Source organism: Myotis davidii, unplaced genomic scaffold (assembly GCF_000327345.1).
Source record: "Myotis davidii unplaced genomic scaffold, ASM32734v1 scaffold150, whole genome shotgun sequence".
Classification (NCBI taxonomy): domain Eukaryota; kingdom Metazoa; phylum Chordata; class Mammalia; order Chiroptera; family Vespertilionidae; genus Myotis; species Myotis davidii.
The window spans coordinates 2,395,234-2,421,626 of record NW_006283437.1 but is presented as its reverse complement, the minus strand read 5'-3'; the positions used below and the strand labels follow the sequence as shown (position 1 = coordinate 2,421,626).

Genomic DNA, 26,393 nt, shown 5'->3' with positions numbered 1-26,393 from the left:
GGAGCAGCAGCCACGCCCGGGACACTCCGTACCCCGCAGGCGCCCCTCTCTGTCGGGTGAACCTCCGATCGTACAAAGGGCCGTGGAGGGTTGTCACCGTGTGTCGCCAGCCCCGCAGCTCCCCGGGGTGGGCTGACCCGGTGACATTTGCCCGAAGCGCTCAAACGTGTGTTTGACGGCCCTCGCGCCCGCCCCCCAGCCTTCCTCCCACCCAAGCGACGTGTCCGAATTCCGATGTCTGAGCGGGAAGGCGTGAGGCCGCGGGTGCCGGCTGTCGGGCAGGGTTCCCCCAGACCTGGGTGGGTGTCTGAGAGTTGTGCCTGCAGCGGGCCGGGCCGGGCCGGGCCGGGCGGCGGCGTCCTCTTTATTAGCTTCGTTGGTGCCACTTGCAGAAGTCGGTGCAGGTCAGCTCAGAGTCAGGGGTGAGCTCCTGTTTGACCGCGATGTCATTTGCAGTTTGCATTCATCAAAAACAGGCTTTTGAACTCCGCCAGGGTGTGGGCTTGTCTAGCTAGCTTTCCACTCCGGAAAGCAGAAACGATTACTCCCCATTTTGTGTCACATCATTTTCACAGATTTCTCATTTTCCTCTGTTGTGTTTCTTATTATGCCAGGGGTGCAGCGAGTTTACACTCAGGTCGATTTCATGCATTTTAATGAAAGTAAAGAATTATCTAAGGAGGTAAAACAATTCATTTAGAAAAATAGCATTTAGTTCTTAATTAACAAATAGTTATAATGGCCCTTTTTCTACTTTTAAAGGAAATAATATATTTCCATATTTTGGGGGGAGGTAATCCCACAGCTATTGCAATTTGTTAGGTAATAACTCCTATGGTATTGTTAGGAGTGAACATAAAGCTAGTAGGTGACAAGTTGTAAAACCACATTCTTTGCTGTGAATTAATGACTCACATAGCTAGTCAATTTTAGATAACTCTGGCGTCCTGTAGTGATAATGTAAACTTACCAAAATGTCCCATCTCCATCTGGAACACAGATCATGGTGTAAAATGATGAATTAGAAATGTCGTTTTCAGCAGCTGGTTGAAATACTGTCTGACTAGGGCAAAAAGGCAGCGTATTTCTGATGAAATGCGTGTATGGGTGAGCGAGTCTCTCAGCTGCAGGTGTTTGTTCTAACGCTTGTCCTGCTGCCTCTACAGCATGCTTGATGCCTTCAGAGCTCATAAAATCGGATGGATTTTAAAAAACAAAAACCTGTTTCAGTTCTTTGATATTTTTTTATTGTTTTTTTAAATTGTTTTATTGCTTAAAGTATTACAAAGAGTATTACATATGTCTCCTTTTTTTTCCCGCCCTTAACAATCCCTTGGCCTCCCCTACCCTCCAGTGTCTTATGTCCATTGGTTATGCTTCTATGCATGCATACAAGTCCTTTGGTTGATCTATTCCATTGTGCAGATGTACCACAGTTTTCTAATCCACTCATCTGCTGGTGGGTACTCAGGCTGTTTCCAAATCTTAGCTATTGTAAATTGTGCTGCTATGAACATAGGGGTGCATATATCCTTACTAATTGGTGTTTCAGATTTCTTGGTATATATTCCTAGAAGTGGGAGCACTGGGTCAGATGGGAGTTCCATTTTTAGTTTTTTGAGGAAACTCCATACTGTCTTCCATAATGACTGCACCAGTCTGCATTCCCACCAGCAGTGCACAAGTGTTCCTTTTTCTTCACATCCTCTCCAGCACTTGTCGTTTGTGGATTTGTTGATGATAGCCAGTCTGACAGGTGTGAGATGGTACCTCATTGTTGTTTTGAGTTCTTTGATTTTTTATGGAATCTGGGTAGAATTATAGCTGTAGATATAGCCTCAGAACATAGCCTTTTTAGTGGTGTACCTTTAAAAAATTTTTTTAAAAATTTTTGTTGACAGTATTACAGATGTTCCCCATTTTTCCTCCTTTGCCCCCCTCCACCTGGCCCTGGCCCCACCTCAGTCCTCCACTGCATTATTATCTGTGTCCAAGGGCTGTGCATATACGTTTTTTGGTTAATTTCTTTCTGCTCCCCCACCTCCACCCTCCTTGCCTCTGAGATCTGTCAGTCCCATGAGTCTATATCTCTGACCTATTTTGTTTGTGAGTTTATTTTGTTCATTGGATTCCACATGTAGGTGAGATCATGTGATATTTGTCTTTCTCCGACTGGCTTATTTCACTCAGCATACTACTCCCCAGGTCCTTCCATGCTGTTTAATGTGTCAGGTTCTAAGGAAAACGAATGTTGGTTTCAGATACTTCATTTATGTCGTTATGCTTCGCAGATGCTCACCTGTGCATGTGTGTTAGTGCGCGTGTATGTGTTTGTTTTAACCAGTTCCACTTACAGTTTGGCAGCTAATTTCTCCAAGGTGAAGACTTGATCTGGTGCCTTCTGTATATTTAGGGGGAGATTACCTCTTTTCCTTAGAGTAATCAATCTTGACATTATTTTGAAATTATACAGCTACATTATGAAAATGTCCATGAATAAGCTTAAAATGAGCAAAAGAAACGTGGGTATAGAAACCACAGTGAGGTAAAGTGCAATAGGCAAAATTGGGTTTATAGTTGTGAGTACATGAAAGTTTATTTTTGTATTATTATTTATTGTATTATTTTCCACATAAACAACTGTAAACTTACCCCCCTCTCCCCCAAGTCCCCCATATTCCAGGATCTTGGATTTACTTTATAAACTGTGTTGCTTGTGAAGTAACTTTACTAGTGTTTTTTACCCCCTTCAAATTAATAGTTTTACACCAGGTCTTCTGATGTTCATTTGTGTGTGTGGGTTCCATAGCCACTCACATCTGATTATTTTGGAGTTGCACGCAAGTAGGGTTATGGATTTAATTGGACCATATTTAGACCATTTTCCTTATGGTTAAGAAATTATGATGGAGGAGTCTATGGTTAAAAGAATCCTCTACTACTTGGACACTTGGGCAATGTTTAGTCATTAGCAGTTGCTATTTAGTTATTAGAGAAAGAGATGAGCCAAAGCAGCTCTGAAACGACAGTAGCAGCACCATTTTAGTAACTTGGTTTGGTGTGCTTGCTTCAAAACCGAGATTATGTTTCGCTTTGGACAAGCGAGAAGCAAGGACTGACTTACCTCAGAGCAAGGCTATGGCTTGTGGGCCAAACTAGGCTCACTTACTTTTTTGTACAGCCTGTGAAGCAAATTATATTTGTAAGTGGTTGCAAAAAAGACAATATTTTATAACATGAAAATTTCTTATATGAAATTCACATTTCAGTGTCCACAAGTAAGGTTTGTGGGAACAGAGCCGCCACATTTATTTACCTCTTGTCTGCGAGCGCTTGCAGTCTGCAACAGCAGAGTACTAGTTGCTGCTTTGTGACCTGCAAGTTTAAAATATTTACTGTTTGGTCCTTTACAGAAAAGAGAGTTTTCCCAGAGAAAAATTTCAGCTTCCTTAATCAGAACAATCTTAATTACAGGTTGCAAGGCAGATAGATTGACTAATTGGGGAAAAAATAGTTATATCACTTTTCTGTATTGGCAGACTTGGGGCTTTAAAAGCAAATGACAACAGAAACTTGGGATCTGATCTTTTCTATGTATGGCATCTGGTACTTGAAGTTAATGAAAATATTATAGACCCATTGACACTTGAAAGGACCTTTACGCCCCCACCAACTAGGTTCCTGGAAATAACAGTCATTCAATAGCATATATATATAATTTCAGAGAGGCAGGGAGAGGAAGAGAGATAGAAACATTAATGATGAGAAAGAATTATTGATTTGGCTGCCTTCTGCATGCCCTCCACAGGGGATCAAGCCCACAACCCCAGCATGTGCCCTTGACCAGAATCGAACCTGGGATCCTTAGTCTGCAGGCTGACGGTCTATCCATGGAGCCAAACCAGCTAGGGCTCAATAGCTTCTTAATTGATGGCATGAAAAGAGAATTATTATAGAACTCCCAGAGCCAAAGCCAAGAGAATTTCTCCAGATGACATGCTGTATGGTTTTTTACAAGCACAGACAACATTCAATATCTGCAATTATTAGGGTGTAACCTAAAATTGCAAGTATGTGTACATTTGACTTACTTTATGTTTTCACCTTTATATAAGCTCAGAACTTTGCTATGCAAGTGATGATGGATTCAAGATAGAATTGGTATGATTGGGGGTTTTTTCCTAAATGGAAAAATACTTGGACATCACAGCCAGAGGTCAGAGGTTGTGCTAAAGGACAGAGTCCGAAACCTAGCTCTCCATTAACCGGGGGAGGTGGACTGAAGTCAGCACAAGGTAATGCTCAGGGCAGTCACCAGCCAGCAGAGCGACGCTGGCGGACCCCTGTCCCCTGTGCTGACTTCTAGAGCCTGGAGGCCTTTCAGCTGAACACCAAAGAGATTTTGAAAAGAGGTTATTTCCTTCCCAATAACCTGTGCTGAAACCCTAAACAAGTGTTTGCTTCAGTTTCCTGGAACACCGGGATTTCTCTCCTGCTGCATATACCAAGGGCCATAAAGGGCATATAAAATGCCCTAGGAGACCTGCAAAGCCAACTCTGTGTAGGTACTGCCCCCAAAACACTAGCTGAAGGTTGTGAGTTAAACAAGGATGGAAGCTTCCAGCAAAAGACTGTTCTTTAGACCGAGAAGTTTTGTTCACATCTGAGGATTATAAAATACTAACAGTGACTATCTGAAATGAATAATTGACAATTATTTATGAAAGCAAAGCTGAAGCCGCTTAATCTAATCAGTGTAAATTGTTCCTCTGAAAGAATGTGTGGGTGCCTTGGGTTGGTTTGTAGCATTAGTAAAATATAATGAATGTTTGACTGTTTATGCCTGTGCTGTGTTTATTTATTTTATTATGGTTTTATTGATTTTACAGAGAGAGGAAGATAGATAGATAGATAGATAGAGAGAGAGAAAGAGAGAGAGAGAGAGAGAGAGAGAGAGAGAGAGAGAGAGAAACATCAATGTGAGAAAAAAACACCTATCAATTGTCCCCTGTACACAGCTTGCCAGGGGAATGAACTCGAAACCTGGGCATGTACTTTGAAGGGGAATCAAACCAGTGACCGCTTGGTGCACGGGACAACGCCCAATCACCTGAGCCACACCGGCCAAGGGCTGCCTGTGCTGTGTTTAGATGCACGACGGTGTCAATGATGAAATGTGTGCACTGGTTTATATTGCAAAAATGTAGAATGTGATTTTTGAGTCCTTAATTGTCAAGGTCAATGTCATTGGACTTGACCTGGCTATCCTTGTAGTAGAAAAGATGTTGTGTTCAAGGACCCCATCAGTGGAGCCTTCCTGATGGTTTTTAGTGGCTTTGAATACCTCAGGTCTTTGGTTACTTACTGCTTTGAGAATGGCTACATGCCCAGACCAATGACTGTGATTTGAGGCATCCCCTTGAACTTCATTTCTCCTCTGACCGGATTTTTCAGGCCTTGGACAGGAAAGGGAAGGAAATCTAGTTGCTGCCTTCTGTTGTGTACCGGGCACTTTACGTGCATTATCCCCTCTAATCCTCCTGACCACTCAGGGAGGTAGGTGGCACACCCCTACTTTACAGACTTGCTCAAGAGCACAGTTGCGCAGATGATGGAGTTGGGTGCTGCGCCCTGGTCTGTTCCATGATGCCCCGCCTGGGAAACCTGGGAAACAGGCTGCCTTCTCAATAGGAAATGGCCTGACTTCTGTGGCCCTCTGGGTGGATGGGGAAGTTTTGCAGAGATACCAGCTGCAGTGTTTGCAGTTTGTTAAACAGGGAGGGACAGCTGGTCTGGGTGCTGGCCTTCATCCGGTGTAATGTCGGGGAACATTCTTAGCTGTGGTGTCTTTTTTTCTGTCACCGACCAATTCTCCAGTTCTCTGACATCAATGGGATGTCCTGCAGGCGAGCCCTGCCTGTTCTGACATTAGTGACTGGAGCTCGCGTCCCCTCACAGATTGCCCTCACCTGGGGTGCTGCCCACCGTCACGGTCCACTCAAGTACAAATTCTGGGGTCCCCCAGGTTAGGTAATTTGCTAGAAAGACTCCCATGGAGTTTAAGGAAAAACTTTACTTATGTTTACTAGTTTATTAAAAGGGTACAACTCAGGAACAGCCAAACAGGAGACAGCAGGGCTGGGAGGGCAGAGTCCACGCCTGCCCCCTGCACACCACCCTCCCAGCTCACCAGGGTGTTCAGCAGCACAAGTTCCCAAACCCTGTTGTTGGGACATTAGTGGAAGTTTCATAATTAGGTGTGATTTAAGTCATTGGCCTTTGGTGATTGAACTCAGTCTCTAGCCCCTGCCCCTTTCTGGAGGTTGGGGGCTGGGCTGAAAGTTCCACACTCCATCTCATTAGCTTTCAGAAGTTGCTCTTAGCACTCAAGAGTTTTAGGGGCTCTGCCTGGAACCAGGGATAAAGACTAAGTACTTATTTTTTATTATACCACATTACCAAAAATCAGGAAGTTGTTTTTTAAAAAGAATTTTCTAGTTCTAATGTGCTCAAATCTTTTATATTTCGGAATAAAAGACCATTGTATTATATAGCTCATGTTTGACCAGTTGAGGAACTCCAAAAAATAATTTCAGAAAATTTTTTAACTATCCCTCTGATAAGCAAATATAGTTTTATAGGAAAATTGCATTTCTACACTTTGAAGGAGTGATTCAGCAGGCAGTACTTCATTATTTTGATTTTTACTGTCAATACATCCAGAGCTATGTCATGTACCTGATTTGGCTGTTCATTGTTTGGCTAATTTTTAGAGTCTTTGAAGTCTTGCTGCAAGTAGGGAGGACACTGCTAGTTGCTGTCATTTTAGAAGACGTTATGTTTATTTATCACATCCCACCCACTTGATACCTGGCATCAGCAGATGACCACCTAGCATAACTCTGTGTTGATTGGAGTTTGTTATTTGGTAAAAGATTTACTTACTTATTTAGACTGAAGAGAGTTGGAGTGAGCTTAAAGGAAGATGCCAAGACGAGGCTTTTTCAGATACTGTGGGTGTCCCCAGATGGGGAGTCCAGCCTGGCACACGGTCCTTCCAGCGTGAAACGTTAACAGGCATAATCTTTGTTCTGATCTGCGCACCTTTGTCTTTGTGGTCTTTGAGGAGCACACATTCAAAGGACTCACCGGCTTGAAAGTGCACAGGAATCTGCAGACAGGTCACCACGTGCTGCGAGCTCATTACAGCTTTTCATTGAAGCTGGGTTGTCTCAGGCGGAACTCCAGGGGGACTGCCAAAGGTTGCAGGGGCTCCCACCATGATTTTTCTCGACTTAAGGGCAAGGGGCCACTCATTGAAGCCTGGCCACGATCATAGCCCCACTACTTGTCTCTTTTGGTTTCTGACTCCCCCGCTGGAGCGCAAGTTCCCGAGACCACTGTTAAGCTTAGGTAGTTGGGAAACGCTACTGGAAAGTCAGAACGATGACAGTTCCTGTGGAAACCCATGTGGGGATTGTAAGCAGTGGGGATTCTGCCTCCTCGGGACATGTGGCAGTGCCTGGGACATTTTGGCTGTCACAAGGAGGGCTGCTGCTAAACACCCTGCAGTGCCAGGACAGCTGGTGGCAAGAGTTATCCGGCCCAGATGCCAGGAGTGTTGAGTTGAGAAACCCTGTCCTGTAATAACTTAGTCACTGTGTAGATGAGACTGCTTGTTCTCTAAGCTCATCCAGTCCAATTTAATTAGGCCGAATAGTCCTGCTTTTCTTCTCTGAAAGTGAGTCTCAAGCAGGCAAACTGGGTGGCGGTGAAGGGAAGCTTCTATGAAAGAAACTCCTTATAAAGCATGCACCTTGACCAGGAACATGAGCCGGTGGGAGCTGCTCAGGCCCAGCTGCCCTACACAGAAGCCAGGAGGTGGAGAGTGAAATGTGAAGTGCTTGGCTGGGTGCCTGGTACAAGGTAGATGCTCAGCCAGTGTCCTTGCAGAACTGGGTGTAAGCAAGGCCTTGCAAAACCCTTGGAGCTTTAGGAGTCGACAGAAGCCCAACGACAGCTGCTGGTCTTTAGGTTCCCTCCAGGATTTTGCTAGAAAGTCCACTTTCTATCTGTTGGACTGCCTGTGATGTTGAACAGTAATTCATGTGATGGATATTTATGATTCCTCTGTATCTGTGCCAGGCACTGAAGTCACTCATTGTCCCGATTTTATGAAACTTTCTTGTCTATCTGGGATGGTTGACACTGAGCATGCAAGTATGTAGTTTTTTAGTTCAGTGGTCGTGTTACTGAGGAGAGGGTGTTAGAATGGGGTTCCCAACCTAGTATAGAAGTTCAAAAGAAACATAGTTGAAGAAATATTTAGGCATGAGTCAAATAAACCAGGTGAAGTGGGAGGGAGTAGGGGTTGTGAGAAATGTAGGGATCAGAGCAGATGCCCTGTGAGACAGCAGGGAGAGGAGCCTCCCAGGTGTCAATGGGGTGACAGGGGCTGTCCTGAGGGGAGGCTGTGGCAGAATGGACTTACCATGTAGAGCTTCCTAAGCCAGATTGAGCTTTTTGATTTATCCCAAGACTTCTGGGAAGTGACATCATCAGATTTGGATCAAAATTTTGCATTTTTAAAGAAGTTTGCTTGATCACTTCAAATTTCAGAATACTTTTAATTTCTGGAAATAAAAATCTAGATGTCTATATGTGTATTTTTTAAAGAATATATTTTATTGATTTTTTACAGAGAGGAAGGGAGGGGGATAGGGAGTTAGAAACATCGATGAGAGAGAAACATCGATGAGAGAGAAACATCAATCAGCTGCCTCTTGCACACCCCCTCCTGGGGATGTGTCCGCAACCAAGGTACATGCCCTTGACTGGAATCAAACCTGGGACCCTTCAGTCCACAGGCTGATGCTCTATCCACTGAGCCAAACCAGTTAGGGCTATATGTGTATTTTTAATAACAGCTTTATTGAGATATACTTCATATACCATAGATCCATCCTTTTAAAATATACAATTATGTGCTTTTTAGTGCTGTACATTCACGATGTTGTGCAGCCATCACCACTCTCTAATGTCAGAATATTTCCATCGCTCCAAAAAGAAACCCCCTGCCCATTAGCAGGCACTCTCCACGGCCCCTCCCACAGCCCTTGGCACTCACAATCTATTTTCTTTTTAATCTTTGTTGTTGAAAGTATTACATTTATCCCCTTTGACTAGTTCTAGCCCACTTCAGGCTTTCACCACCCTATTGTGTGTCCATGGGTTATGCATATATGCATACAAGTTCTTAGGTTTATCCCTTTCTCCCACGCTCCTACCCCCGCCTTCCCTCTGAGATTCAAGAGCCTGTTCCATGCTTATATGTCTCTGGATCTATTTTGTTCATGAGTTTATTTTGTTTATTAGATTCCACATATGAGTGAGATCATGTGATACAATCTACTTTCTGTCTTGGGATTTGCCTATTCCTGATAATTCCAGTAAATGAAATCATATAACTTTTATGACTGGATTATTGTGACTGGATTATTTTACTTAGCATAATGTTTTCGAAGTTCATCCATGTTGTATGAATTGGTATTTCCTTTCTTGTTATGGTTGAATTATATATCTATAATAATAAAAGGCTAATATGTAAATGGTCATCATGCCCTCACGCTGTAACGACTGATCAGCAGGAGGTGCTGGAGCACCTCTCAGGCCCTCCCCCTGGCCCCTGAGCAGTGGCTCTTGAGATGCAGATGGGAGGCGGGGCGCCTCCTTGTGAGGCTGGTGCGGATGGGCAGTTGGGGGTGACCAGGCCAGCCGGGGAGGACAGTTGGAGCAACAAGGCCTTCAGGGGAGGGCAGTTGGGGGCGACCAGGCTGGCAGGGAGAGGCGGTTAGGGGCGATCAAGCAGGCAGGGGAGCTGTTAGGGGCATCAGGCAGGCAGGCAGGCAGGCAGGTGAGTGTTTAGGAGCCAGCGGTCCTGGAATGCAAGAGGAATGTCTTGTGGTATCAGGCCTAAACCGGCAATTGGACATCCCCAGAGGGGTCCTGAATTGGAGAGAGTGCAGGCTGGGCTGAGGGACCCCCCTCCAGGCCTCTAGTGTGTGTGTGTGTGTGTGTGTGTGTGTGTGTGTGTGTGTGTGTTTATGTTCTTGTATGGGTGAATCACAACTTGTGGGTCATGAATGGGTGAGCGTGAGAATGCTGTAAAGGGTCTGGAGGGACAAGCACTTCAACCCTCGTCTTTAAAGAGAGAGCTTTACTCCTTCTGCAGCACATTTTGTTCAATAAGCAGTTTCTTTTCTGAAAGATGCATGTAGCAGTAAAGGTTTAGCCATATGTGCTAATGTTGATGAATTGAGAACTGTTAAAAGGAGTTTTCCTTTTGGCATTTGCAGTTAATAGTGCTACTTCTTGCTTAGTTCTGGAAGTCAGAGTCTATTGTTCTAGTTTTCCATTTATAAGTGGATGCAAGGAATGGTTATCATGTCCTACAGTTTTATCTGAAGGATTTCTTATCAACATTAATAGAATGTACCTGATTGCCTATTACCAAGGAGATGGCTTTCATCTTGATTAGTCATTTCAGAGAACAATCTATACTAATAAAAGGGTAATATGCTAATTAGACTGGACATCTTCCGGACATCTTTCTGGACATCCTTCTGGGCAGAGCCATGGTGGCAGGGCCAAGGCAGAGGCAGTTAGGGGTGATCAGGCCGGCAGGGGAGAGCAGTTAGGGGCAATTAGGCTGATGTGGACCAGACTGCTATAGTGACAGGGCGCCACCCCACCCGTGCACAAATTCTGTGCACCGGGCCTCTAGTAAATAAATAAATGTCAGAGTGGCATTAGTGTTACAGAGTTCAGAATGTGCATCAGGAGGCCATGAGGGTAAAAGAAAACAGTTTATGACCTGCACTGGGCATCCCTTAAGGCACAGTGAATATTAAGAACTAGTTAGTGATTAAAGATGAACATTTTAGACCAAGGAAAAAAGTGAATGTAAGTAGCTTCAGAGTTTGTCATATAGAGTGATAAAAACAAAACTCATCTTCAAGTGCAAGCAGTCTTGATAACAGTGTTTAAGTGGCAAATTAACACAAATCAGTCAACTGTTGGAAAGATTTGGGTTATCCAGTTCAGGGTACAGGATTTGTAAAAAGATTAGGTAGTCTTTGAAACTTTTGTGGCTATTTGCTTGTTTGTATTGGTTTATACCTACCTAAGAGGTCATTCAATATTTAGCAAGATTAGTATAACTATAAAATTGGTCCACCAACTGTGCAAACAGTTATGGAACATCTACAGCTGGTAAATAGTCATATTTGTTAGGGGAAATACATTATTTTTGGCTCCTTATTAGAAAACAATGGATTTTCTTTTTTAGCACATAATGGATTAATAGTAATGGGTTGTGTCATTGTACTTAATGGGCTTACTGTTATTTATCAGGCCATTAGAGGAATCTCATTGCTATTATTACTCAGAATTCTTCTGTGTGGTCTAGTCCTAGACTGAGATTTTGTCTGCATTACCTTATTAAATCCCCTCAGTATGAGGACAGATACTAGTAACATTTCTAGTCTGCAGATGAATGAATAGAGGCTCAGAGATTAAGTATGTTGTCTGAGATCATACAAAAATGGCAGAGCCAGCCATGGCCAGTGTTGGGTGGGCATTGTCCTGTGGTTGCCGATTTGGGTTCCCAGTCAGAGGCTCGATCCCTGGTAAGGGGCATGTAGGAGGCAGCAGGCAATCAATGTTTTGCTCTCACATTTGATGTTTCTCTCTCCCTCCCTCTCTCACTTTCCCTTCTCTCCCCTGAAATCAATAAAAAAAAAAAAAAAAAGGATGGCAGAGCCTGTCTGTTCCCCCTTCTCTGGTTCACGAATGCTAAATGCAAAGGGAAACACTTATTGTGGAAGATTAAATTTCAGACACAGTTAAAATTCTTGAATTTTTTCCTGAAAAGTATATTCCTGGAAATCTGATTCTTAGCACGTGATTACTTTGTCTTCTTATTGATCACAGTGTGGGCTTGAGTAAGTTCATAATCTTTCCCAAGCACATCTTGCCCTGTCTATAAGAATGTCTTATGATCTGGTAAAGCACACTCAATATTTTACTTGAGTGTATGTAGTCCACAGGAAGAAAAGGCAGCATAATCTGGTCTCTAGACGGTTAAATGTTGCTGCTTATTCTGCCATTGATTTGTTGGTGGTTTTGAGTTAAATGAGTTAAATCATTGCTTCAGGTGACTGCTCTCTTACCTGAGAACAAGGCTCCCAGAGCTGGTTATGGCTTCTGCACTGCATCCCAGTGCAGGGGAGGCCAGCAGAGTTTTCCCTAATCTCAGAGTCCAGAGGGTACAGTTGTGTGTTTTCATTTTCTTCTTCTTTTTTTTTTTTTAGTGGTACGAGTGCAACAGAGAGAAATTATGCGAATCACTCCAGGCTCTGTTTGTTCAGAGTTACCTCGATCAAGGAACGCAGATCTTCTTAAACAACAGCATTGAGAAATCTGGCTGGCTGTTTATCCAGCTGTACCACTCCTTTGTGTCATCTGTTTTTAGTCTGTTTATGTCTAGAACATCTATCAATGGGTAAGTGAATCTCGGATGGTTTTTCTTTACCCTTATGTTTAAGAAAAAGAAAAGGAAAAGAGATCTTGTTCAGGTTGTTGACCACCTCAGCAGTGAGTCAAAATCCTTGGCACTAGATCCAGTGTCTCAACCTTGTTTTTCAAGTTCACCACAACTTGATAGACAGTCTCATTTGTCTTCGTCTGCGTTTCTCCACTGGGAAGTACTGAGAGCACTGGTTCCCAACTTTGATGTGCGCAGGAATCACCTGGGATCTGGTTAAAATGCAAAATCAGTCAGTAGGTCTTGGGTGGGGCCTGAGATTCTGCATTTCTAATGGGTGATGTTGTTGCTGCTGATGAAGCGGGGGTAGCACAATACTTGACCCCAACCCCTTGCCATGGAAGGGCTGAGGAGTCAGATCTTGGCCTTAAGCACATGTCCCAGGAGCAAGTTTTTGGGGTCATCTGAGTCACCCCAACCCATGGGTGATGGCTTCTTTCAAGTGAACGGTCCTGTATCTGTTCTTACGTAACGTCTAGGCTCAGCAGACTTTTGTAAACTTATTATGGAATTCTCTATTCCTAGAGTGGTTCTCTCGTTTAAATTTATGGAAAAAGCTTAGGAATGTTTTCTATCCTTTCTTGGCCACATTTTCAAACATCCCAACGCCCAAGAATCCAGAATGCCAAGGAGAAAAGCCTGTGGGACCATGTAAAGCCACTGGTTTTTTATGGTTGTTTTTTCCCCACCGAGGTTTGGAGCCAGCTTCTACTGAACGTCTGCATCCCCAGTCTATCATCTGGTCCTTAAATATGTTTTTAGGCACCTTGAGTCATTTCTCAAGATTTCTTACTTGGTTTTCTTCATCGCTTATGTGCAATTGGCTAAGTTTGCTTCAGCAAACAGTTGTTATTTTTGTATTGGTAGTTGAATTTCTACAGCGCGGTCTGACATTTTGTTTCTCAAATTGGCTTCATTGAATTTCTGTTCTATTCCATTTATCTTTTCATTGAAAAGCAGATAAGTCACTATAGTAGTGATTTTTAACCTTTTTGGGGCCCTGTACCTCTTTGAAAGCTATAAAAGGTAGGAATCCTCTTTTCATTGTCCTTAAATTCAACATTTTGCATGTAATTTGGGGAAATTTAAAACTCTGAGCTACTTCCCCCTATCTCTACCCCATTGGACTCTGCTTAAAATTCCCTGCATGTGGAACTTCACGGTTTGGTCAAAGTGAGGGAGTGCAGTTAATAAATCCTTTTTCGCTTCCCTTATTTACAGCTCTTAGCCTTCTTCTTAACCCTCATCCCCTCCCTACTCAAAACAAAAACCACTCTTGCCCTGTGTCCTTATTCTCAGCTGAAAGCTTACTTTTAGTCCCTTGATACTTCCATCCGTTGTAGTGCTAGATTGTTACTGTGAGTGGGTATCTCTCTCAGAAACAATTACTGTGGCACCTTCTTGAATTAAGATGAGATGCTTATCAGCCTTCCTTTGTAATGGAAGGGGAAGGCCAGTTAAGGAGAGACTTGGTGGCTGTGTTGGTGTTGATTTTATAAGGAAGATGTTTATAAGGAGGCACACCTCCTCTGCAGATTCTGGAGTCTAAAAGGGACTTAGATTGTGACCAAAGAACCTAGGATGCTTATTCAACACTTAAAAAAAAATCACATGGACATCACTAACTTTGGGGATTAAAGGCAAATTAGAGAGCCAGACCTCTCCATGGCATGTATTTGCTGAAACCGGGGTTGAGCTAGGTCAGTGTCTCGACATTTTAAGTGGGATAATTCTTCATTGTGTGGGACTGTCCCACACATTGCAGGAAGTTTGATCTTGTCCACTCCCTTCTCCCAATGACCCTTGGAGGGCAAAGTTTGTCTTGGTTGAGAAACACTGGGCTCAATGAATTTTGATTTCTTTTTCATAGTTTTAATCTTTTTGTGGAGCCTCAGTTGGTCATGATCTTTGGAAGTAGGGCAGTGCTTCTCTCTCTGGTGCCTTTTTTTAGATGTAGACCAGTGAGATGACCTCCTGAGCTCTGACCTCAGATGACCTCAAGCTCTAGAATTTTATGATTATCTGTTAAGGTTTGCTGCATCCTAAGGAGATGGAGCCATGTTGTTTTATAACTGGAAACATTTAAGCCAAAGAACTATTTTGCAATTGATTTTTGGTCCTTTGCAAGTCAGCACTACCCCAGGCCACTTGTAGCCCTAGCCCTGCTGCCGCGACCTCGGCAACCTCCTTTCTCTGACAGGTTCCTGAGTGAAACTTTGTGTAGCTATTTCAGTTCCTTTTCTCAGGTTTGCTCTTTGCAGCCTGTTTTCCCACTAGAACATGTGAACAATTGACGATTAAAAACAACTTGTCTTAGATAAAATGGTGTAGAAAAATGGCAGCAGAGTAAGTGGATGCTACACAGACATGCTCCCAGGACTGAACTGGAATTACAACTAAAATAAAAAAGAAAACATTCTGAATAATCAACTGAAGACTAGCTGGAGAGAACCCTGATAACCAAGGCGGGAATGTGGAGACCACATAGAGGCTGGTAGGAAGGGCGGAGGCATGAAAGGGCTGGACAGGCTTACAGAGACAGCAGCTGAAGCTTTGGAAAGGTACCTCAGCTGTGGGGGCTTGGCCACTGAGAGCTTTGGGATCTAATCCCCAAGTTGGGACCCTCAGCAGAGAGCTCTAGAACTGAGAAAGTGCCCACATCACATCTGGCCGTGAAAAGTAGCAGGGTTACTATCTGCCAGGAAAGATGACTGGAAATGCAGGCACCTTCTTAAAGGACCTACACACAAAATTCCGTGTGCTCTGGCAGAGGGAGGGAAGACTGGACTGTAGCTATGTGAGCAGAAGCCAGGGTTGGGGGCTTTGGGATTAGAAGGCAGACACCTTGGTTTCCTGGGCGGAGTCATTCTCTCACGCTGTGAAGGTTATCTTTCTCGGGCAGACATTTGCTATCCAGGCGGTTTTGCTTGGGAAGACAGTTGACCCACCCTATTGGAAAACACCTTGCCCCACAGTGTGGAGTTTCTGAGATCCATTAAGAGACTGAGAATAACAATTAGCCTCCAGGTAGAAGCAATTTTCCCACCCTGTTGGAAAAACTCTTGTCACATGTGTGGACATTGGCCTGAGGGATACTCAAGACTGAATCCAATCAGTCTGCAGGCAGAGGCGATCTCTGGAGGCGTTGAGTCTTTGTCTGATCTAATTAGTCAGAAACAGCATTTGACACTATCCTGCACTAAAGATTGAGAGGCATGGCAGATCTACCTAATACATAGCCACAAACCCAAACAGGCAGCCAAAATGAGGAGACAAAACAACAACCCCCGAATCAGAGAACAGAGAATTCTTCAGAAGAAGAGATAGATGAAATGGAGATAAGAAATTTATCTATATACTAGTAGAGTTCAGATAATGATGGTAAAGATGCTCAACAGTATGAGAAAAGATATAATAACTATAAAAACGGAAATAAAGAATGACATAGCATAAGTAAAGAACACATTGTAAGGATACACAGCAGATTGGGGGAAGCTGAGGATAGGATCAATGATTTAGAAGACAGGGTAGAAAAACAACTTGTCTTAGAAGAAGAAATAAAAGACATTCAAATTGGAAAGAAGGAAGTAAAACTCTCATTATTCACAGATGACATGATATTATACGTAGAAAACCCTAAAGACTCCATCAGAAAACTGCTAGATTGAATATATGAATTCAGGAATGTAGCAGGATACAAAATTAACATCCCAGAATCCATAACATTTTTATATACCAATAATGAACTCTCAGAAAGAGAAACTAAGAAAATAATCCCCTTTACCATTGCAACAAAAAAATTCAATACTTAGTAATCAACTTAACCAAGGAGGTATAAGACCTGTACTCTGAAAACTACAAGATGTTCAAAAAAGAGATGGTGAAAGATACAAACAAGTGGAAGAATATACCATGTTCATGGATTGGTAGAATCAACATCATTAAAATGTCCATATTACCCAAAGCAATCTACAGACTCAATTCAGTCCCCATTAAAATACCAATGGCATATTTCACAGACCTACAACAAACACTCCAAAAATTTATATGGAACTCAAGAAGACCCTGAATAGCTGCAGGAATCTTGAGAAAGAAGAACAAAGTTGCAGGAATCACAATATCAGATATCAAGTTATACTACAAAGCCACTGTGCTCAAAATAGCCTGGTACTGGCACAAGAACAGCCAGATAGATCAATGGAACAGAACAGAGAATCCAGAAATTGATCAAGACACTGCTCTATTAATATTTGACAAAGGAGGCATGCGCATACAATGATGCAGAGACAGTCTCTTCACTAAATGGTGTTGGGAAAATTGGACAGGTCCATGCAAAAAAATGGAACTAGACCACCAACTTACACCCTACACAAAAGCAAACTCAAAATGAATAAAAGACTGAAATGTAAGATATGAAACCATGACAGTCCTAGAAGAAACCATAGGCACCAAAATCTCAGACATTTTTCATAGCAATATGTTTACCGATACACCTCCTAGGACAATGGAAACTAAGGAGAAAATAAATGGGACTACATCGGAATAACAAGCTTCTGCACAGCGAAAGAACTCATCAACAAAATAACAAGAGAGGCCACTACATGGGAGAACATATTTGCCAATGATACATCCGATAAGGAGTTAATCTCCAAAATATATAGGGAACTCATACCACCGAACAAAAGGAAGATAAACAATCCAATTAAAAAATGGGCAAAGGACCTAAATAGATACTTCTTCAAAGTGGAATGCAGAAAGCCAAGAGACATATTTAAAAATGCTCCAAGTCACTAATCATCCCAGAGATGCAAATCAAAATGACAATGAGGTATCACCTAACATTTGTCAGAATGGTTACCATCAACAAACTGCAAGTATTGGCAAGGTTGTGGATAAAAGGGAACTCTAGTGCACTGCTGGTGGGAATGTAGACTGGTGCAGCCATTACGGAAAACAGTATGGCGTTTCCTCAAAAAAGTAAAAGTGGAACTCCCATTTGATCAAGTAATCCCACTTCTGGGAATATATCCTAAGAAACCTGAAACACCAATCAGAAAGGACATATGCACCCCTATGTTCATAGCAGCACAATTTACAATAGCTAAGATTTAGAAACAGCGTAAGTGCCCATCAGCAGATGAGTGGATTAAAAAACTGTGGCACATCCACACAATGGAATACTATGTGGCTATAAAAAAGAAAGAACTCTTACCATTTGCAACAGCATGGATTGACCTGGAGAGCATTATGCTAAGCGAAATAAACCAGTCAGAGAAAGATAAGTATCACATGATCTCACTCATATGTGGAATCTAATGAACCAAATAAGCTGATGAACAAAAATAGATCCAGAGACATAGAAGCATGAACAGACTGTTGAACCTCAGAGGGATGGTAGGGGAGGGTGGTTGGGAAGAGATCAACCAGTGAACTTGTATGCGTATATGCTTAACCTGTGGACACAGGTAATGGGATAGTGATGGTTTGGGGGCGGACAGGAGCGGGCTGGAAGAGGTTAATGGGGGAGAAAGAGGGACCTATGCAATACTTTCAGTAATAAAGATTAAGAAAACAAAGAAAGAAAAAATAGTAAAAACAACTTGTCTTGCCCTGGCTGGGTGGCTCATTTGGCTGGAGTATTGTCCCATACACCAAAAGGTTCTATTCCCAGACAGGGCACATTCCTAGTTTGTGGGTTTGATTCCCTGGTCCGGTCATCTAGAGGAGGCAACTGATCAATGTTTCTCTCTTACATCTCTTTCTCTCACTCTCAAAGTCAATGGAAAAATAAAATGAAACTTTAAATTTAAAAACAATGTGTCTTTCCCGGATACTGTTTTCTCTAGTCAGCAGTTTTTGTGAGCCGCATCGTGTTTCCTTTCTGACCCCCCACCTCATTTTTTAACATTTCTGTGGGGCGGGAGATTTATTGGTCAAACAATATTAGATTTGGTTAAACTCTCCTATGGGCTCTAGTAGGAAAATGGGAGGGGGAGTTTGTTATATGCACTCCACAGGTAATATTTTTTCCTGAAACTGGTCTTACCAGGAGCACCAAGTTGCCTGCATCTTTCCAGTCCCTGTACGTATAACAAACGTCTTGTGCCTCATGGCATTTCCAGAAAGTGCCAGTGCAGGGCAGAGTTCCTGCTGTCTCTTAGCCCGGTGGCTTTCAGACTGGCTCCCAGGGCCGAGGCGGAAGTGGCTCCGGAGCTGTTGACTGTACAGAAAGGCCCTTGGGGTGCCCACATCGTGCTCCAGCTGGCTCCTGGATCGTTGTGCACTGTCTATGGGTTCCAATTCATGTAAAGTGTGAGGTCCCTGCACTAGACCAGCCATGATTTGAGAGCCAGAAAACCGGTTCTGATTTGAGTTGTTATTTCCACGAGGCTTCTAGGAGGCCTGGCGTGAGCTGTGCCTTCTTTTCAGGATTCGTTGTTTCCCCTTAACGCCTCAGTCTATTTTCCAAAGGAATTCCTGTGATTTTGAGTGTTTCTTTAGGATCCTTAGAAATAATAGGCCCCACCAATTGTATATAAATTGACACGAGTATGAATCTACTTTCTTAATGCAAATTAACTGATATCACAAGGACCACTCTTTTTCTCTTTTGTCTTAAAAATAAATCATACTACAACTATTTTTTCTTACTATTTTAGTTTCATAAAGGCTTCTTTTTCATATTTGGTGTTTCTGCTTCGTATTGTTGGCTAGTGCTGTGGCCTGTTTCTGTTGGTCTGCCATCTTTTTAACCTGATAAACATGTTTATGGTTACTCCTTCCATCTCTTTCCTATTTTGACATAAATTTTTCACATTCATCTTTTCTTAGTCATTTTTCTCTTCTCTTTCCTTCCCCTCTCATTCTTTTCCCTTTCCATCTTTTTTTTTTTTAAAGATATTTTTATTGATTTTAGAGAGGAAGCGAGAGGGAGAGAGAGATAACATCAATGATGAGAGAATCATTGATTGGCTGCCTCTTGCATGTCCCCTACTGGGGATCGAGCCCGCAACCCAGGCATGTGCCCTTGACCGGAATCGAACCTGGGACCCTTCAGCCTGCAGGTGGACGCTCTACCCACTGAGCCAAACCAGCTAGGGCCTCCCTTTCATCTTTTATTCCTCTCCTTGCCCCACTCCTTTTGGGTTGTTATTTGCAACCTCAAAGACAAATGATGCTACCTGGAGGTATTTCCTTATTTTACTAACATTGTTTTTTAACCATGATATAAATCATATAAAATATTACATGTGTTTTAATCACATAATCATATAAAACTAAACATTTTGTAAGTTCAAAGAGCTGTTGGTGCTGAGTCCCCATGGCCGCTGTGTGTGTGTATGTGTATGGGCAGTGCTTACCTTGTGTTGACTCTTCCATGCTGTCCTTTCTTTTCCAGGTTGCTCGGAAGAGGCTCAATGTTTGTGTTTTCCCCAGACCAGTTTCAGAGACTGCTTCGAATTAACCCTGACTGGAAAACCCATAGACTTCTCGACTTAGGTGCTGGAGATGGAGAAGTCACAAAAATCATGAGCCCGCATTTTGAAGAAATTTATGCCACTGAGCTGTCTGAAACGATGATATGGCAGCTTCAGAAGAAAAAATACAGGTATAACTTTTAGACATGATTTGGGCTAGTTTTCTTGATTTTAGGTGTATTTCTTCTTGACAGCATATTATTTAAAGGATATGAATCAGAAACAATTTTCCATGATTAGAAACTAAAAAGAACAACTTTGCACATTACAGTGAAGTGGACTTGAGAGAGAAGTCCTCTTTCCTTGGCAGAGTTGGGACTACTGGGCGGGAGAGAGCAGGTAGGAGCCAGTCTGGAGAGAGGTCAGATGTAGGGGCTCATTCCCTGGTTAGAATCTGACATTCTGAAATATTTTAGTGAAAAAAAAATTTATTGTAAAAATATATAACGTAGAATTTACTGTTCTATTCATTCCTGGGTGTATAGTTCAGTGGTGTTAAGCACATTCACATTGTTGTGTAACCATCCAGAACTTTTCATTTTCTCAAGCTGGCTCATGCCCATTAAACACTTAAGTCCCCACTTCTCCCCATCCCTTGGCAACCACTATTTTACTTTCTGTCTCTAGAAATTTGACTATTCTAGGTACCTCAAATAAAAGGAATCCTACTGTATTTGTTCTTTTGTGACTGGCTTATTTCACTTAAAATAGTACCTTCAGAGTTCATCCATGTTGTAGCGGGTGTCAGAAATCTCTCCTTTTGCATCCCTTCATCTGTCATGGCCACTTGGCTGTTCCTGCCTTTTAGCGGTTGTGAGTAATGCTGCTGTGAACCTGGGTGTACACATACCTGTTAGAGTCCCTGCTTTCACTTCTTTTGTGTATATACCCAGTGGAATTGTTGGGCCATATGGTAATTCTGTGTTTAACTTTTTTAAGAAAGACATGTTTTTACTGATTTTTACAGAGAGGAAGGGAGAGGAAGGGAGGGAGGGAGAGAGAGAGGGAGGGAGGAAGAGAGAGAGAGAAAAAAAATCCATGTAAGAGAGAAACATTGATTGGTTGCCTCCCGCATGCGCCCCAACCAACCTGGGATTGAGCCTGCAACCCCAACATGTGCTCTGACTGGGAATCGAACTCTGATCTCCTGGTTCATCGGTCAATGCTCAACTACTGAGCAACACCAGCTGCTGTTTAACTTTCTAAGGAAACTTTTCCCATAGCAGCTACACCATTTTATAGCAGTGTACAAGAGTTTCAGTTTCTCTACATCTTCGCCAATACTTTTCTTTCTTTCCCTCCCTCCCTTCCTTCCTCTCCCTCCCTTCCTTCCTCTCCCTCCCCTTTTTTTTAGTTTTATTCATTCCCTCTTTCAATAGCCATCCTAATGAGTATGAAGTGTCAAATCTTGGTTTTCAGACCATCCATTGCTTGAGAGACTTAGGAAGAAGGTTCTTCTTTGCTCAGTATGGGTTCTGTTGAGTGGGAGAAAAGGGGGCTGAGTTTAGAATTGGGAGGTGGGAAGTGGGGGGAACCTAAGAGAAGCTGGGCTTCGCCTTAGAAAGGAGAAAGAATTACATACTCACTTTTCTATCCACCTAAGTTTTTGCTTATACAGTGTGTCAGTGTAGGTCCTGGAGCAAGACAAAACAGCTCTTAGAACACTGGCAAAACACAGAGATATTTAGCCTAGGAGACCACGAAGAAAGGGTGGAAGGGAAGTTACTGCAAACAGATATCTAATGGGATTTTTCATGGAAGGAGGGAGCACGTGTGTATATGATCCGGCACAACTGGGCCTTAGAAGTTGAATTAGAGGTCACGGAGATTGACCTTCCTCCCAGCTCCAGCATCCAAGTCCTTGTCATCCTCCGTAGGGATGTCACAGGACTGACTTGTAAGACCTCCCTTAGCTCCAGCTATCTGTCTCCGATAAATCCTCCTGGGTCTATTAATTAAACCATATTCCTTCAGTTAGAAATTAACTTACCATTTCCAATGTCTGACCTTTGTTATAAAAGTAGCTTAAGTCATGCTGAATTCCTAATCTGACTCTCTGCCCATTTTTAAAAAATCTGTGTTTTGAAAGTGAGTGTGGGAAGCAAAGTGAGTTTTTGCCAAGCAGCCCTCAAGATATGTTTAGAATTTTCTAGGTTATCTCTGCTCTATCTGCTCAGCATTATAAAGACTTGTTTACCAGACTCCTTTTTCTTAAATCCTCACCCGTGGCCATGTCATTGATCCTTAGAGAAAGACAGAGAGAGAAACATCGATTGGTTGCCTCCGCACATGCTCCAATAGGGGAGATTGGACCTATGTATGTGCCCTGACCGGGAGTTGAACCTGCAACCTTTGGTGTATGGGATGACGCTCCAACCAACTGAGCCACCCGGCGAGGGCTGGGGATCCTTTTCCTGTCTGTTCTAACAGGCAGTGCCTACCACATTCTGATTGCTATAACCAAGTAGAGTGAAGAAGATATAAAATGCCATGATGGTGTGGCTGAAAAAGACTCTTGATATAAGATCTCCCCCTTTCGATGGATAAACATTGTAAAGCACTAGGAGTGTTGTTTGAGAAAAAGAGGACAGGACAGAGGGAGAGATTGAGGGCTGGAGTAGTGTGTGGACTGTGCTCTGCGTGAGTCACGGCTTTAATGGGTTGTCCTGTGCTTTCTCTTCTGTAAAGGTATTTAGATGTGAAAATCTTAAAGTATGGCATAGTATCTCTCTTCTGGGAACAGATATGCTCAATAGATCATAGGTTGAAAATGGGAATTATCTGTACCATCCCCAGCCTTTCTTAAAATTAGGAGGGGGTGAAGACCTGGGTGGGGGTAGTAACTGGGACAAAGGGATAAGGGGGGAATGGGAGACATCTGTAATACTATCAACAATAAAAAACATTTTTTTTAAAAAAAATAGGAGGGACACTAGGAATAGAAACCATAAATATGTATTTTATGATTAAATACCAGTAAATGTAGAAAGTAGGACTCTTTCTTCATTAACTGATGTTCAGGATTTGGTGCTTTAGTTTTATAATCACTTTTATCATCATATTGTCATACTTAGTAAATATATGATTAGCTCTTGAAAATTTCATATGTTTTGAGATTTGGAAATAGGTGAAATGCTAAATTAAAAAAAATATGGTAGCTATTTTTCTCTTGCCCTGGCCCTTTTATTTCTGCAAATATAGGTTATAAATGAAGATTTTGAATTCACTTTGAATTAGAAGACAAAGTTAGAGCCTTTACTGGCATCTCAATTATTTTTAAAGGTATCTGTAAGGGAGTTTTGTATCAATCCAGTTCTTTCTGATTTTTCCAGAGTGCTCGGTATAAATGAATGGCAGAATACAGGGTTCCAGTATGATGTCATCAGCTGCTTGAATTTGCTGGACCGCTGTGATCAGCCCCTGACTTTGTTAAAAGATATCAGAAGTGTCTTGGAGCCAACTAGAGGCAGGGTCATCCTTGCCCTGGTCTTGCCCTTCCATCCCTATGTGGAAAACGGTGAGTGTGGTCAGGCCGTTCTTTCCCAGCATAGGTGGTTATTGGTGCTTGTGATTCTGTTTCTTGGACTGGCCTGGAAAATACCTCCTTGATGAATGTTCATCTCGATGTGGATTTTTTGTTTTGTTGTTAATCCTCACTCGAGAATACTTTTTCCCATTGATTTTTAGAGAGAGTGGAAGGGAGGGAGTCAGGATGGGGGGGAGAGAAACATCTACGGGAGAGAGATACATTGATCGGTTGCCTCCTGCATGTGCCCCAGCCGGAGCCAGGTGTCGAACCTACAACCCAAGTACATGCCCTTGACTGGGAATTGAACCCATGACCCTATGGTGCATGGGGCCGGTGATCTAACCACTTGGCCACCGGCCAGGGATTGATGTGGCTGTCATAGAACTCTAGTCCCTTTGCAGTGGTAATAATTAGTGCTCAGTCATGTCTGCCCACTCCAGATGGGAAGCCTACTGTGGGCCCATATTTTCTGCTTTTAAATGGAGCTTGCACCATATAGTAGCTTATAAGCTGAATCAAGCTATAAATCATGCCTTTGAATCTACCTGTATATACTTGCAGAATGTTGTAGCAATTTTGTATTTTAAATTTCTTGTCCTAGACTCTAAAAATGATAAATGCTATCACCTGTTTTTCCCTTTCTGTGTTCCAGCTTGTATCATTTCTTTGTGTAACGTTTGGTTTTTCCATTGTGTGGTCTGCTCTTCAGCACTGCTGAAGGGAGAGTAGATGAGAAGAAGTGGTTTGGTTCTGTTCATTCAGATGCGCTGTGGCTAGTGGCTGCAGTTCACACTGACTCAGTTTCAGCTAGTGTGGTTTGCGTTTCAGGTCATGTTGAAAGTTATGACTTTAAGACTCTCTTTTGCATTTTTGTAAGTTAATGTACAGTAATATAAAATTATCTGTATACTGGCCTAAGTGACTTTTATGACTGGTTGACCAAACGACCGGTTGACCGGTCAGTATGACGCGCACTGACCATCAGGGGGCAGACGCTCAGGCAGGAGCTGCCCCCTGGTGGTCAGTGCGCTCCCACAGTCAACCTCCCGCAGCCGGCCGGCCCTGGTAGCTGGCCGACCCTGATAGCTGGCCAGGCCGAGGACCCCACCCGTGCACGAATTCATGCACCGGGCCTCTAGTTTATTATATAAGTAATACATGTTAATATTTTTACATCTTTAGGTTTTTTTTAAAAAAAGTTTACTGCCTACTCAGCCGGGTTAAAACTCTAAGAGCTTGCAGACATTATAAAGAAACCCATTATTTTGTAAGCATCGTGGTGAGTGAATGTCTGTGAAGATCTGTGGATCTGTGTTGCTGCTCACCTGCTCCTTCATTTCCTGTCTTTATTTCCCCCTTCAGGTTTGACTCTGTTCATATTTAATGCTTGTCTTAACATTTACCAAATGGTTTTATTTTTATTTATTTATTTATTTTAAAAATATATTTTATTGATTTTTTTACAGAGAGGAAGGGAGAGGGATAGAGAGTTAGAAACATCGATGAGAGAGAAACATCCATCAGCTGCCTCCTGCACACTCCCTACTGGGAATGTGCCCACAACCAAGGTACATGCCCTTGACCGGAATCAAACCTGGGGGCCCTTGAGTCAGCAGGCCGACGCTTTATCCATTGCGCCAAATCGGTTTGGGCTTACCAAATGGTTTTAGATTTGTGTTGATGATAGACAAAATGGAGGGTGGGAAAGAGAACAGACAGATGTTCCCTACCCCATGTTTATTTTTACATACCTGTTGTTGAACCATTTGTCATGGTAAAGAAAAAGCCGCTGTAGGCGCGAGTGCCCCTGTATCGTACACGTATGCTGTACAGTGAGTGTCCCCGGGGTGACTCTGCCGCAGTCACAGTCATCAGGTGTAAGCCTGGCTTCCTGGGTCCTGCTGGGCAACCACTTGACAGAACTTGAGTACAACTTCCTGGCATAGGGGAGGTGGAAGCACAGGGGAAGAAATACCAGTTTGACCATGAGTTTTACTTCCTTGTGCTTCTGACACTAAATATTGAGAGGGAGGGCGGTTTCCAGTAAGGACTAAAACAAGCCAAACCGGCCAGGGCTGGTCAGTTCTTTATGTTCTGTAGTAATACAAAGTTTTCTAATCGTGTGTGTGTGTGATATTTTAAATAGGAATTTTTCTTCTATTATATTTTTTATTTTTAAACTTTCCCCAGCTTTATTGAGGTATAGTTGATAAATAAAAATTGTATATATTTCACAGACAACAGTGTGGTGATGGCCAGAGGGAGGGCGGATGAGGGCTGGGTAGAGGTGGGCAAAGGTGGACAAATGAGGACATTCGTAATAGTGTCAACAATGAAAATAAAGTTTAAAAATTATATATAAGGTACACAATGTGATGATTTAATATATGTATATTGTGTAAGTGATTATCCACCTCCTCATATAGTTACATTTCGTATGTGTGAATAAGAACACTTAGGACCCACTCTCTTAGCAAGTCTCATATATACTATGCAGTATTATTAACTACTAGATTCCTAGTGCACAAATTTGTGCACGGGTGGGGTCCAGCCGGCCGGCCCCGTTGGGGCCCATCAGGCTGGGCCACCTGGGGGGAGGGGCCGCAGGTGGTTGGCTGGCTGGCCCCACCCTGATTGGGGTGTTGGGGGCCGATCGGAGGCCGGGCTGGCTGGGGGGGGAGGCGCTGATTGGGGCCCATATCGGGCTGGTTGGCCAGCCGCAGTGCATGTCATAGTCACTGGTTGCTCTGGTTGTTCCAGCCGCTTGGCTTTTATATATATA

The 26,393-nt window shown here is 42.8% G+C and overlaps 1 protein-coding gene across 2 annotated transcripts in view; it reads left to right on the top strand.

The window, feature by feature from the left end:
* Nucleotides 1-26,393, top strand: part of METTL9 (methyltransferase like 9) — a 68,723-nt gene that overhangs the window by 4,109 nt on the left and 38,221 nt on the right. For both annotated transcript variants that reach the window (XM_006753621.2, XM_006753620.2), the window contains exons 2-4: nt 12,372-12,562; nt 20,004-20,213; nt 23,415-23,599. In XM_006753621.2, the coding sequence (XP_006753684.1) occupies nt 12,372-12,562; nt 20,004-20,213; nt 23,415-23,599 (586 nt within the window). The remainder of the gene's footprint in view (nt 1-12,371; nt 12,563-20,003; nt 20,214-23,414; nt 23,600-26,393) is intronic.